The following is a 14,256-nucleotide window of genomic DNA, read 5'->3' as shown; positions in this document are numbered from 1 at the left end:
CTTTGAACTTTTCTTCTTTGTTACTAAAGTCTGAACTTTCTTGCCCTTTAAATAACTTGAGTGCCTCTCTAAATAAGTAGCCAGGTCTTAAATGGAAACTTTAACGTGTCTCCAGTTGCTAAAAAAACCCTCAAAGATTTGTAAACAGACTGAAATTCTGGAACATTTATTGGTAACAGTTGTGTAAAAGGATAGCTTGTAAATGCTTTTTAAATTGTGATGTAAAGTATGAGCCTGTGTGTTAAACAAGATAAATGGAACACCAGGGTTTTGTCCCGCTTCCTGATTGTGTGACAATACCTTTCATGCAGCTGGCAAAGAAACTTATAAAACTTGTGCTTTTAAAACTTGCGGTTCTATTTATTATCCCTGTTGTCAATTATGTTTAATTTTGAAAAAAGTGCTGGCAGGGAAGGTTTAAAGAATGAACCAGAAAGTAATTTCTTCAGCCATATCAAGAACAAGAGAAAAATGAATAGATGAAGGGTTCAGAAAGGATTCAAATGAAGTTAGATAGTCCAGCCAGTAAAAGATGACAGTTTGGTTTAGATTCCAAGACCTGCAGGGTGTGTTCTTTCAGCTAAATGTTGTTTACTAGTGGAGGAGACTGCTGTAAATATGGGACACATGGCCACTACTAAATGACACATCACCTCTTGCTGCTTAAAGCCAACTTTCTCCATTGGCAGATTCTGGAGTTGTCTTGAATCTTTTGTAGGTGTCTGGAGTATGAAAGGTTAATTTGAATATGGGATGTGTGTCTGGGACCTTTATTACTACACAACATGGCTCAAATACTCAGCAGAAGTTTAGAAAACTTAGCAGGAGGTAGCAAATAGTTCATGCAATGTGGTATTCAGAATGATGCCACAGATAATATTGTGGCTCACAAGACAATAATGGGATTTTTCTAGGGATATCATCTGCTTGGGTTTGTGTTGCATTCATAATGTGTATGTGGGTACTTGGGACTTTATTTACCTCTTTGACTTGCAGAGGTAAAATTTAATTCAGTCTAGAACAAGCATTTGCTAAAGGATTGAGTAGATGCTGATGTCATTTTTTTAAGTGCAAACAATGAAACATATTTGTAATCTCTGCCTTTTCTCCTCCTCTCCTTTCCTTTTTACTGGTCTGAAACATGGCTTACTTTGACCTTTGGGTCATGGTCCAAATGTACTTCAGAATCCATCATCTCTTTCCTGCCCTGTGGCTTTGTTGAATCAGTGTGGTACGTGCTTGTCTGTCTCCTTATACCTCATTTTCTTTTTCTTAATAGGCCTACTGTTGAACAAGTCCCTGCTGTGTTTAAAATAGGACTTTGTTCTGCTCTTAGCCCCAGGACCCCTTAGTCATAAAAAGCCTTGTTCTGTAACTTCTATTCATTTGTTTTCCTGTTTGGAGATTTTATTTTCCACTTTGTTTCTCCTTCCTCATGTGCTGGTGCTCAGTCTGAGCAATTGCTGCACTCATGCAATATTACACAGAGGAATGAGGGAAATGGCAGCATATACTTTCTTCCTTTCAGTTCTAATTCCTTTCAAATAAAGCCCACAAAATATTAAGGGAGTAGCCAAAATTTTGAGCACAATTTTCACCTGTAAATAAAGCAGAACTTTCCTGCCCTTTCATGTTGGTTATTTCCACTTGGCTTTCCATCTGAAATAGGTATCAGATCCACGGTGAAGTGTGGTGGCATTAAAGTTGTTACAAAGTGAGAGACAAAATACAAGCAGCCAATTTTCTGAAGATCATAGTCATTCACAGAATCACAGATTTTCATTCCCTTACCCTGCTCCTCAGAGTGCTCATCCCTGATCCTGTTTGGAAAGGACTGGATGTGTACTTGAGTGAACCTCCCTGCTAGGACAGGGATGGGAACCATTTAGTGTCAACTCATTGCCTTTTGTGATGGAAGGGAAGGTTACAGTGGGGCTTTAGTAGTTATTCTGCATCGAGGTGGTGTAAGAACTGATATTGTGAATATTTTAGTGAAGGACACACAGGTGTTTCCTTAGGTTGTAGAATTACATGTAAATAAATAGATGGACAAATAAAGGCCACATTTTACATTAATTTCTTGATGAAAATTTCTCCTGTATCACTGACTGATATTTCTGTTTGCTGTTCAGCTTGCAGCTCCTAAGGTGCCATTACATGGTGGTTTCTAAAGCATCGCTCTGTCATTTTGCTTTTAGATTGTATTTGCAAGGTTGTGAGGGAGGGGACACAAATTGCAGGTGTCATATGAAAGTTCTGGTAACAAAATTTGCACTTTGTGGATCTGAACATTTTTTTTTAATTGAAATTCAGTCATTTCCAAACTCTCAGCTTTTCATCTGAATTTCTAGATGGCTGAAAGATCCAGAGTCTAGCATAAATCTGAGTTACCTGTTAAATGTTTCACATTTACAAAGAAATCTTCATCTTGCTGCTTGCATTTTTCAATATAATTGATTCCTGTTAAGAATGTAGGAGGGCACATGTGAAAATAGTGCATTGTAAATTTCTTTCTAGTGTAGCCCAATTATATGGAGAATATTCTCAAACCAAGAAATGATATTTTTATATCTCCATAAGCGCATGTGTAGGTCATTCTTGAACAATGACCAATTGTATGGAAAGGGAATAGAAAAGTAAAATGTCTGTTTCAGAATTCAGACTGATGTTTTCCTCACTTATCAAATTATCATCAAAGCTATTCATTAAAGATTTTGCTATTTTTTCTAGAATACGAGTAGATAAGTGAAAAGAAAAAAAGTTTAAGGATGATTAAGTAACAAAAATACCAAATTGTTTCAACAAAGAAGAAAGAAAATTAATGCAGTGTGGTTTGGTGTTGTGCATTTCTTTTTGTGCAGAAGGATTGATTTGTGATCAGAAAAAGTAGGACTTGTTTAAAACAAAATCTTTTAAGCTTTGAGAGATTTCAGAGTGATTTCTGCTCTTCTTTTAGCTGCAACTTTTCCTGCTTTATTCACTCTCCTCTAGAGCAGAGATTCAAACTAATGTATGCTGATGAAAATTTATACCAGTGTCATTTCATATAATGTGATTTTAAATAAATACTGTTGAAGAAGTAAACTGCAAGAAATTTAACCATAAGAAAAACACTTCTTTATTTTCTGAGGATGATCAGGTACTGGAGTAGGTATTCTGGGCAGGTTTTTGAGTTTCCATACCTGGACATGTTCAGAGCTCAGCTGGGTGTGACCCTGCACAATCTGCTCCAGTTCACCTTGCTTTGAGCAGAGGATTTAGAGACCTCCACTTATTAATAATTCTGTAGTGTGGTGAAAGTCTGTCTTGTGCATTTGGAGGGAATTCTGCAGTGTTGTTAAATGCTTGGGATGAAAATCTCAGTGTAGTCTGCAACTGTACATTCAAGGAACTTCTGTAGAGTTCTTCAGTCTATGACCAAAGAGATCTTCTATTAATATGTGAATTCAAGAATCTGTTAAATTTTGAGCTATATGTGAGTATTTGAATTAAACATAATTAAATATCCACTTGTCAGAGTTCTTTATAAAGATTAATGAGTTTTTTAGAAATTTCAAATGTGTACATCTTTCCAAACATTGTGTTCTAAACAGCTTGAATATATAGCTAACCTGCAACTACCTTCTTATCTTCCACAGATCTGAAGAGAGAAGCCAGTATTTGTCACATGCTGAAGCATCCTCACATTGTTGAACTGTTGGAGACATACAGCTCAGATGGAATGCTTTATATGGTCTTTGAGTTGTAAGTTTCTCTCCTTGATTCTACATTCCATGTTGTCATTTGCTAAATAAAATCCTAAAAGTATGGCTGCTCATACCTGTAGGTTTTGTAGCTCAGATGGCTTGAGTACTTTGAAAATATTTATTTCTGGCAAGTTCAGGTTGTCCCAAAAAAAAAAAAAAAGAAAAAAAAAAAAAAAAAAAGTGTTCCACTGTCTAAGTGGTGAATACCAGGGCTTTCCAAAGACAGGCATGATCTTTTTTGATGGCTACAGGGTAAAAGGACAAGTTGAAAATCTGCTGGTAGACATCATCTTTGGGTAACAGAGGGTATTTTGTTCCAGTTGTGAAATTTTATTTCTTTCTTTCCACACTGTTGCTTCTTTAGCACTGCTTTCCTATTATTAGATAAGAAAGTAAAGTTATTGGTGTTTTTAAGTGTTCTTGTAAATCAATATACCTGTTCACAATATATGAAAAGAGGCTTTTGTCTACAAGATTTGTTTTGAAAGCTTGAATGTAAGAATTTAGTTATAAGAAGCAACAAAATATGACTTTTCAGCAATGGATAGGTATTTTTATTCAACATCAAGAAACCAAGAAGGGGGGCAGCCCTGAAATTACCACATTCTTTCTTTGAGAGAAAATTATTAGTTCTTCTTGAGTTAGGTTTTATCTAAATGGGAAGGATACAACCATACATGTGAAATCGTCTTTTGTGCATGTTTTGTATTTGATCTTCTTTCTCTCTGCCTACCAGCTCTTCTTTTTATGCTCCCCATATATTCATTCCTAGTCAGTCTGGGCATGTGTAATTGTACCTCCTAAATTTCTCTGATCTTCCTCCATTGTGTTTTCTGGTGGATTTGAGCTGCTGATGTTGGAGTAACCACATCACACAGGTTTGTTAGGTAAAACTGGCTTACCCACTAGAGCCAAGAATTTGATTTGAGATGTCCACATAAAAAATAATTCTCACATGTTTTACCACTGAGGTAGTAGAAAATCCACAATAAAAACCTTAGGTAAAGCAGAAAATTGTTGTTTGCAAGTCTTCTGCGTTTTTTAAATGAGTTTATAAACCTACAGTTTTGTGAAATAATTGTTATATGCTTTCCTCTCTGTACATTTTGATTCAATACTGACTTGCATTTTATTTTGAAAATCCCAAAGCATTGACCGAGACACTTTAATTACCCTATTATGAAATAATTATGTACACCTTGGGTAGTCATACTCAGATAATTAACAAGATTCTGAAATGAAAAAAAGGGGTTGCTTCTATTTTTAACATGCTGATAGCTCAGAAATATGAGACAAAAGCAGTAATTATTTTTTAATGACAATCCAATTTTAATTTATGTTTGTACACTCAAAAAGCAAGTCTGAACAATTAGAATTACTACACAAATACTGCACCTGACTTCAGGCCACATGAAAGAAGGAATTACAAAGCTAAATTATTTGAGGGATGATGATTGTTTATCACATGTACGTCCTTGTTTCCTTTGTACACAAAAAACATCAGTCTTTTGTAGCAATGATAGAAAATGAGAAAGTAGGAGCACCTGTGCTTGAGATGTGGGAGGGAATGGAAGGGCTGAGGCAGGATGTGGTGTTGTGCTGGGGGGATGCTTTGGTACAGGGATCCACAGCAGGCTGGTGTTTGTGTGGAGTGAGACTGCATTGTCTGAGTCTGATCAGTTAGGGGCACACTCTGTAGCTGTGACCAGAAAAACAAACTTGGAGTTAGCACAAAAGCATCTCTGTACATGTAGGTAATTCATTTTCCTCCATTTTGCTTTCTGTTCATTATGCTGTTACTGTAACCAGCTCAACTGATTTACAGCAAATTTCTGTCTACAGTAATAAAATAGATTTCATTAGGGTCTAGCTACTCTGAAGGGACTGAAAAGGGGAAGATAACACAGATCTGCAGAGGAGACATAAACCCATCTGTGATGAGTGATTTGTGGGCTGGCAGGTGCTTTGCATGGAAACTACGGCAGGCCCAGCACATAAAATGTGTGGAATAACCAAAGCTAAAACTTGGTGCCATCACTTGCACATAAATGATGCATTGGTTCACTGCTGTTCATGGGCTGTGAGCTGCATGGGGCAGCTGCTAGGAGAACCCTGAATACCTTGCCAAACCTATGATACAGGAAAAATACAAGTGAAATAAGCAAATGTAGCATGTACCTGGGAACCGCTGATTGAACCACTCAGGAAAATGTACAATTTGTTCCCAATTTTCAAAGCTTTTGTGAAAAGAAACATATAAAAAATCAAACTGCAATTCATAGAGGCACTGATGAAGATGCACAGTAGCAATGAGGTTTAACACCAAAAAATGAGCTCTGTTTTGAGCCCCTTATTCATGCACAGCCCCAAGCACTCTTTAGACTGGCCTATATCTCAGAGTACCAGCAGGCTGCATGGTGCTGCTGTAATAAATTGCAGTGAAGCACATGGCCATAATAGAGGAAGTGCCTGTGTAGAGTAAGAAGCAGACCCTATCCCACAAGGCCTTATTGCTAAGCTGAAAATATTATTTTAAAAGTATTTAGGTGTTACTGCATTACAAATGAGAGAGGATCTACCTGTGCAAAATGATTTCCCTCACACACATCCCAGCTGCCCCCACAGAGGGGCTTTTTACTCTGAAGGAAATGATCCCTTGGAGGCTCTGGAGACACCTTTCATCTGGGAAAGGCCAATTCTACTCTCTATTATAAAGTTGCAATTTTCTTTCCCATTTTTGGTGTTATTTGCTGGCAGCTGTATAGAATCATGAGGTCATTTAGGTTGGAAAAGACCTCATAAGATGATCAAGTCCAACCATTAACCCAGCAATGCCAAGTCCACCACTAAACCAGGTCCCTAAACTCCCCATCTACACATCTTTTAAAGAACCCTGGGGATGGTGACTACACCATTAACCTGGGCATACTGTTCTCATGCTTGACAACCCTCTCAGTAAAGAAATTTTTACTGCTATCCAATGTAAACCTCCCCTGGCACAAATCAAGGCCATTTTGCCTTTTGTGATTGCTTTTGTTACCTGGGAGAACAAACCAACCCTGACCTGGCTATAACCTCTTTCAGGCATTTGTAGAGACTGATGAGGTCCCCATCAGTCTCCTGGTTTAATTTAGAATAGTGTTTTCTCTGTGGGATACAAGTGTCACTTAATATTCTATTGCTTGTTACATTTTTTCCTAATGATCATTGATTTTTATCAGTGAGAATACTTTGAGAAGGCTCAGAGCTACTTGCAATATTTCTAAAAGAAAGCAAATATTCACTTTGAAGGGTCTGAAAACTAGATTTTAGATTTATGGGTACATTATTTGCAGTTTATCCTCAGTATATGTGGACTGAGAGTACTTCCATGCTGAAGAGCTCAGATACAGGAGCAGTGAGTGCTTTCCAAAATACCTTGATATTTGGTAATTTGCACAATATTGTCTCACCACTATACATAGGTGGATTTGTTTTTCTTGGTGTATTCTAAGAGAGATTTATATCTTGGGACATTAGAAGAACTGATGTGTTAAGGTTGAGCAGTTAGGATGCATATATAAATATAGTTGTGTACACATAGCATTGCCATTTCATGTAGCTAGCATGTAAAAATGCTTCAGGTTTAAAATCTCAAATTCATAAAAGCAATATTTAACAGGGTTGTAGTTGGCCTATTTGAGGTAAGTGAAGATGGCAAATATATAACTGGCCAGGTGAGGGGGAAAATGCCATTGTGCACAAGCCTTGAACATACATGGTACAAAACTCAGTAAACTCAGTAAGAGCTGTATGTCAACTCTGAATTTTTTTATCTTACTTTCATTAAGTAATAATTCAGTTCCCTAAATGAAGCAGTGCTTCTAAAGCTTTTTCATTCTTCATCTATAAATTAAATTGTAAGCCACATCCCTTTAGGTCTGCAGATTCAAAGCTATCATACCCCAATATGAAAGCACAGATTTCTTATGCAGTATGCTGTCTGCTCTTCAGTCACTGCTGGTGTCAGAGCAGATTTTATATATATATATATATTTACTTATTCTGTGTATTTTTTTATTTATGTAAAATACATCAGTCCTAGTCAGTTCATGTCCCTTCCATGAGCTCCCTCTGCTGGTGGCAGGGAATTCTCTCAGGTTATAACTGTTCTGATGTTTCCCAAATTTTTTTTCATCATCCACTTATGTCTTCAATATGCATATATTTGTGTGTTTACTTCAGTGGATCTTAACTTATCTTTTTTTCTTTTTTTGTGGTTTTCACATGCTTATGCTGATAGTTACAAAGCCTTGAGACTTCCTGAACTTTCCTTCCATCAGTATTCCAAAACTTTATTGTTTTTTTATCATACAAGGCTTTCAGTTTCTGCAAACTCATCTTGTGATTGAGCTGTTGCTGAGTTTTTAGTCACTGAATTTGCTGGGATTTCTTATAACTGAGGTTGACTCTGGCTTTTTTTCAGCCTCAGCTAGACAAAAGTCTCATGATTTTTAGTAAAATTCAATGTCATGTTTTGAATATATTGTATCAAATGGAGTGATAAAAGCCCTCTTTACACATTAATCACAATCTTCTCTTTAAAAAAAAGATTTTGTCTTGAAAAAATAGTCAATTGAAGTGAGAGATTAAAGCACACCTGACTCCTGTTAGTGCTTGGGAGGCCAACAGAGTTCATCTTAATGGAGTATAACTTTCAAACATATTTGCCAAGAAGAAATTCAAACTGGCACTTACTGGTACAAAATTTCAATTAAAAATGCTGGAATCTGTAAGTGGGAGGTAGAAATACATGTTAAAGACCATGCTGATAATAAACACCTTGTGTAATAGAAAAATTAATGTAAAAACATCACACTCCTCCCTCCCTGTCTCAGAAACTATTGATGCTCTAAAAAGCTTGACTACCTCTGGATCTTTAATTTCACTGACTTGTTATAAAGTACAGATAATTCGTCTTCTAAAGGGTTCTGCTGCTTCATGAGAATGACATCTCCTTATTTTTGGTAACTGATCATACATTTTATATATTCTACATTTGAGAGAGGGTTGAGAGGTTGACATGAGGGATTTTTTCAAATGAGCCAGTAAATTCCAGGTCCCTGCCCCATGGCTCCTTTATTCTTTGTGGAGAGTAAAAAGAAAAGGTGTGAAGCTGAAGATGTCATGTTACATTCAATATTTTTGCAAGTGCCTTATTAAACATGAGTTATGTGATTTTTATTGTTCTGTTAACTCGTGGCTCTCTTCTTGCCCCATCAGGCTGAGAACATTTCTAGATAAAAATCTTAGGTCCCTTTCAGGAGAGAGAAAAGAAGGGCAGCACCAGGCTGCTTTCATTTTAGAGAAATGGCAGCCTAATTTCAGACTAAGGTCTGTGAATTTGTCTCCATCCAAAGTGTAGTGCTGCTCATTGTGGGAAGTTTGGTGATCAGAAAAATGAGGAAGAAGAGGAAAAAGGTATCAACTTTCAGAGCTGGTGATACAGTATGTGGGCTGTCAGTGTTCTCAGGTGTTTGTGAGCTGTAAAATCTCATCTTGGCTGCTTAATTATCCAGAGGAGAATGCCAACTGGCAAGACTCTACTGTATTTCTAGAGTATTTTTTAAAGTCTTAATTTAAAATTCAAATTGAGTAATATTTTTTTATTACTACAGTTGTTAGTATAGAGTTGCACTTGGAATGCTTATAAGAACACAACCTAATATCAGGAGCTAATTGTTAAATTGCAGTGTCCTTTTTGCAGAGCATTGACTTTTCTTGCACACCTTGTTCAATGAGCAGTTTAAACAATTAAGTAAATGTTTGGTATTGGTAATGCTTTTAGAGAACTGTTACATGACTTGAGGGACATAAAATGGTTAACCTGTGGCAAGCCATTTTCTATTAGATTACCCATTAAATGCTGTTTTAATGAGTAATGCACTGTACTTGTATCTAGAGTATAAGATTTATGTAAGGGAAATAAATACATTTTTTAAAGCATTTTTATGTAATTGATTGTAGTTACCAGTTTTAAGCATTTTTGCCTCTTTTTACCTGCAGTATGGATGGAGCAGACCTGTGTTTTGAAATTGTGAAGAGAGCAGATGCTGGATTTGTCTACAGTGAAGCTGTAGCCAGGTATTTATTATAATTTTAATTAATCCCTCAGGATAAATAGAAAAGAATGGAATATTGTGTTGTACAATCTGTTAGCTAAAACTTGAAAATTGTACTATAAATAATCCTGTTTCCACACTCTAGATGTTTATTGCAATAATTAGCACAATCAAAGTAGAATTTTGGAGCATTTTGCCATTTACTAGTTACAGATTTGGATGAGATAACTGAGTAAAACTCTATTTCACATCTGATATATAATTGGCTGTGTTTGCCTTTATGGATCTCTCATGTGATGGCATTAAGTGACTTGCCTAACAGGGTGAGAATTTTACTGGTGGAGTTGGTTTGGTTTTTTCTTTCTAGATGGAGTTGATTTGGGTTTTTTCTTTCTAATGTATCACTGTATTTATAGTCACCTCACCTTTTCACTTATGAGATTAACTAAGATGAAAGACTCTATAAAATTTCAAAAGGGTAATGAAATCCACTGTCCTGATGGCCTGATAGTTGAGCTCAAAGCCCACAGCATTCTTTGTTTACTTTTCTCAACACTGTGGATTTTTTAGCATGCTAGGAGCCAGGTTGGAGGAGACATCAATGTCTGTGTTTGAGGCTCCTGCTCAGGCTCAGCACAGCATTTGTATTGTGCTGCTCAGGCTTTGTCCAGTGGGGTCTAGAATCCCTCCAAGGAGGGAGATTCCACAGCCTCCCTGAGCAGCTTGATCCAGTGCATTGTGATGTTCCTGTGGGCAAAAACATTGCCCTTAACCAGCTGGAGCCCCCAGAGAACAAGGATTGGCTCCCTGAGCCACAGTGATGCTCTGAAGCAGCCCAGGGTGCTGCTGCACGTGTTGGCCCTGCTGTGGTCTCTTTGGGCATCCTTTGGACACAGTGGAGAACAGGGATCCTCTCCAGTCTGCGCCAAGCAAGCCAAGACCTTGGTGCAGTCCTTTTCCAGATAAATTAGGCACTGATACTCACTTTTTTCTTTCTTTTCTCCTTTGTGTTTTGTTACAAAAAAAAAAAAAAGGAGGGTCCCTGACTTCCTTGTCATATCAAGCAGAATTATTGAACATTTGGAACCTTTAAAAAAACCTGGAAAACACAGATTTTTCTTTTCTAATTTACCTCATCTTCAATCAGAATAATTCTCAAGCTTTTGATTGTATTATTCACTACTATAAACCTAAACTCCGTTCTAAACTGCATTCTCCATTCATCTCTGTGTATTTGAGATTAAATTGGTTGATTTGTTTTATACAGTTAGACTCTTAATACTTAGATGGTTAAATGTGTATAGTAATTTTTCCTGCAGGTTTGTCATGCATAATGTGTTTGTTTTTTCAGTCATTACATGAGACAGATACTGGAAGCTCTACGTTACTGTCATGATAATAATATAATTCACAGAGATGTGAAGGTAAGGGGGCTTAATTACTTTTTTTTTTCCTTCACCACCATAATGCAAAGTGCTGAATTTCAATTTCTATAATTTAGAGAGGGGGGAGGAGCTGTAGAAAAGGAATCTCTATTTGCTGAGTGTGTTTTTACTCTTACTGTGTCATGTAAGATTGAAGCCCACCCTAATTCCATCAATATAGAACATTTAGGAGGTCTGTATTCGCAAATTGTACATGCATTTGATTACAACATGCTTTGAAAGTCAGTTTAATTTCTAGTTTTTGAATATGCATAGGGAATCTGCTTGCATTTTCTTCTTGTTAGGAAAATGTGTATATAAATTAATTGCATAAATTCAACTGGAATTGGTAGTTTATTGGCATCAATTTGACAGCATAATGACAGCCCTCATTCACACTGAGATTTCATAGAGATGCACAGGCTTCAATGCTACAATATTAGTAATATTATCTGCTTCTTGGAGACAGTCCAATAAACATTTATTATTATGAAAACTTCTTTAATAAAAATAAATTTGGGAGGATAAATGCCGTGTTTAAGACCAGTGTGTGTGCATACTGCTTTTAATCTGGTAAATTTTGTGCTGTTTCTATGGATATTTATGGAAGTAGTTTATCCTAAAGTACTTCATTGTAAGTAGCTGGGAGTTTTAACCCAAGTGGGCTTGACTCTCTTCAATTTGAATATGCATATTCTTTGTTAATGTCATTGCCTAAAGTAGTTATTCCCACTTCTCCAAGAGTTTGGTTTCATCCAAAGTGAGTCAAGCACTGTAGGAAGTAAGAAAAATACTGGCAAGCTCTGATGGTGAAGTTTGAGAAGTGACTCTTGGATTTTAGTGAACAGAGAAGATGGAGGGAGGGTAAACTGTGCCTCAAACTCCTGCAGGTGACCTGTGAGGGGAGGGAGTAGAGACACTGAACTGGTGGTTTTTATGAGAAGTCATTTGGTCTTCTGTACCCAGACATTGCAGACCATTCACAACCTCTTACTCCTTTCCTCTTAAAATCAAGAAGATTATTAAGAGGCTTTCTTTTGAAGTTTTTTTGTTTTAATAGTCATTTCTTAAGACAGAGTCTAAAAATCAGAATTTTTGAATGCCAGCTCTTAATTGCTGGTAGAATGTCTCATCCTGTTGTGTGTTGAGGGTTCTAGGTACTTTTAATTGCTTGGTTTTAGTACCTCATGAATTTCAGAATTAACTTAATCTTTATGTTGCTGTGTGTTTGTGAAAGCTCCACTTGCTTTTCTTGAAAAAAAAAAACAAGTGTTAGCTTCAAGGGCCTTTGAGGGAGGCCTTTTTGCTGAGGGTAAAGTTGGGATTTATTTTAGTGCCTATCTTGTCTCTTAGAACCTCAGACTCACAGGATTGTTTTTTTAAAATACCATCCTTAGAAATTAACCTGTTCAAATTACATGGGTTAGGAAAAAAATGTCTGAGGTATCGGTGTAAAGCTGTTTAAACCAGCAGTGTTTTGTTTTGGCAAAAGCAGTGCAGAGCTGTGGGGCTTGGGAGTTGAACACATTAAAGTGCAGTATCCAGGCTCTAGATGTCACTGTAGATGTTGTTTTGAAAGGAAATAGACTAAATGACCACTTTAGAAATTACCTGAATGGGTGAAAGTGAAAGTGCTTTGATAAAATCTGTAAGGCTGATATAGGCTACATTTTTCTCCCTTTTAGATGTTCTGTGAATATTATTTTGAAACGTAAAATGCTTGGTCATTTTTTGCTGCACAGGAAGATCAGCGCCTTCTAGTCCACGTAAGGTTCAGGTGTCTTTCAGCTGTTTTTGTGCTCCCTTAGCTCCTGGCTGATTAGGAAGTTAGACAGTTTATAGCATACAAAATAAAATTTGCTGTTGTCTGCTGCCAGAAACATCACCTGACTTTTCCAAGTCACCCCAGCCTGGGACGAACTCGCTGTGCCCAACATTCACCTCTGATGTCAGAATGAAAATGTGAAAGCTTTCACAGGACGGCCTGCAGTTGTCCTAATTGCTCTGTGAGACCAGATATTTCTTGAGCCTGTGTATATCATTTGGGCCCCTTCAGCATTGCTTAAAGGCTTTATAATCAATGACAATTACAAATCTACTTCACCCTCAGTGAACGTGATCCTGCAGTGCTTGGAAGCTGGATCACATGGTAAGGAAAACAGAAGGTGCAGGAAGGTAGAAAACTCAAGACAGTTGTGCATCAGAAATGTGAATGTCAAGAATTTTTTCCCTTACCACAGCATTTGTTCCTGTTCTTTCACCCTACTGACAGAGGACTCAGCAAATCCTTTTCTTCTGTCATAACCTTGCTGTGTCAGGAATACCCAGAAGGTGACTGTTGAAAATAGCAGCATTGAAAGGAAGTCTTTTCCATTACCAAATGTTATTACAGAGCAGCTTGTGTACAGAGAAATCTTTTATGTCAGAAAGCAGCAAAAAGGAAAGGGAGGGATATGGCTCTGAAGTGAGATTCTTGTGTTTTCCTGTAAAACTCCTGCTGCAATTTGAGTACCATTTGTTACTGGCTTTTTTTTGCAATAACTTTAACAGAATGGTTTTTATCAGTAAAACATCAAGAGGTTTTGCAATCCTTTCTGAGCCTTTATTGTTATGTAGAATTTTCCATAGTTGCAAAATTGTTGCTATAAAAATACCTTTTAGTATAACTGAGGGATATGAGAGTGAGAGTATATAAGGTGTAAGAGTAATTTAATCACATCAAGAGCTTTAGTTGCTGAAGTTTCATCCTTACCTCATTCCAAGTGCTCCAGCTTTGTTCCATGATTTCCACATACCTGTATATGTTACTGATTAGCAAATTAGTGTGCAACGGGGGTCAGGGTAAGCCTGTCAGCAAAATGCAGACGTCCAAAATTTTAATTATGGCTTTATCTGGATAGGTATTACTGCTTGTTCCTACATGTGATCATCTAAATAGAAAAACCTGCTAATGCAAAAATGCACATATTCTACCTTCTATGTCAT

The 14,256-nt window shown here is 37.0% G+C and overlaps 1 protein-coding gene across 8 annotated transcripts in view; it reads left to right on the top strand.

Moving 5' to 3' along the window:
* Nucleotides 1–14,256, top strand: part of CASK (calcium/calmodulin dependent serine protein kinase) — a 185,316-nt gene that overhangs the window by 75,553 nt on the left and 95,507 nt on the right. For all 8 annotated transcript variants that reach the window (XM_059493309.1, XM_059493303.1, XM_059493308.1 and 5 more), the window contains exons 3-5: nt 3,639–3,744; nt 9,792–9,869; nt 11,199–11,271. In XM_059493309.1, the coding sequence (XP_059349292.1) occupies nt 3,639–3,744; nt 9,792–9,869; nt 11,199–11,271 (257 nt within the window). The remainder of the gene's footprint in view (nt 1–3,638; nt 3,745–9,791; nt 9,870–11,198; nt 11,272–14,256) is intronic.

The sequence above is a fragment of the Ammospiza nelsoni genome, chromosome 2, assembly GCF_027579445.1.
Source record: "Ammospiza nelsoni isolate bAmmNel1 chromosome 2, bAmmNel1.pri, whole genome shotgun sequence".
Classification (NCBI taxonomy): domain Eukaryota; kingdom Metazoa; phylum Chordata; class Aves; order Passeriformes; family Passerellidae; genus Ammospiza; species Ammospiza nelsoni.
This window is presented reverse-complemented; position numbering and strand designations above follow the sequence as displayed.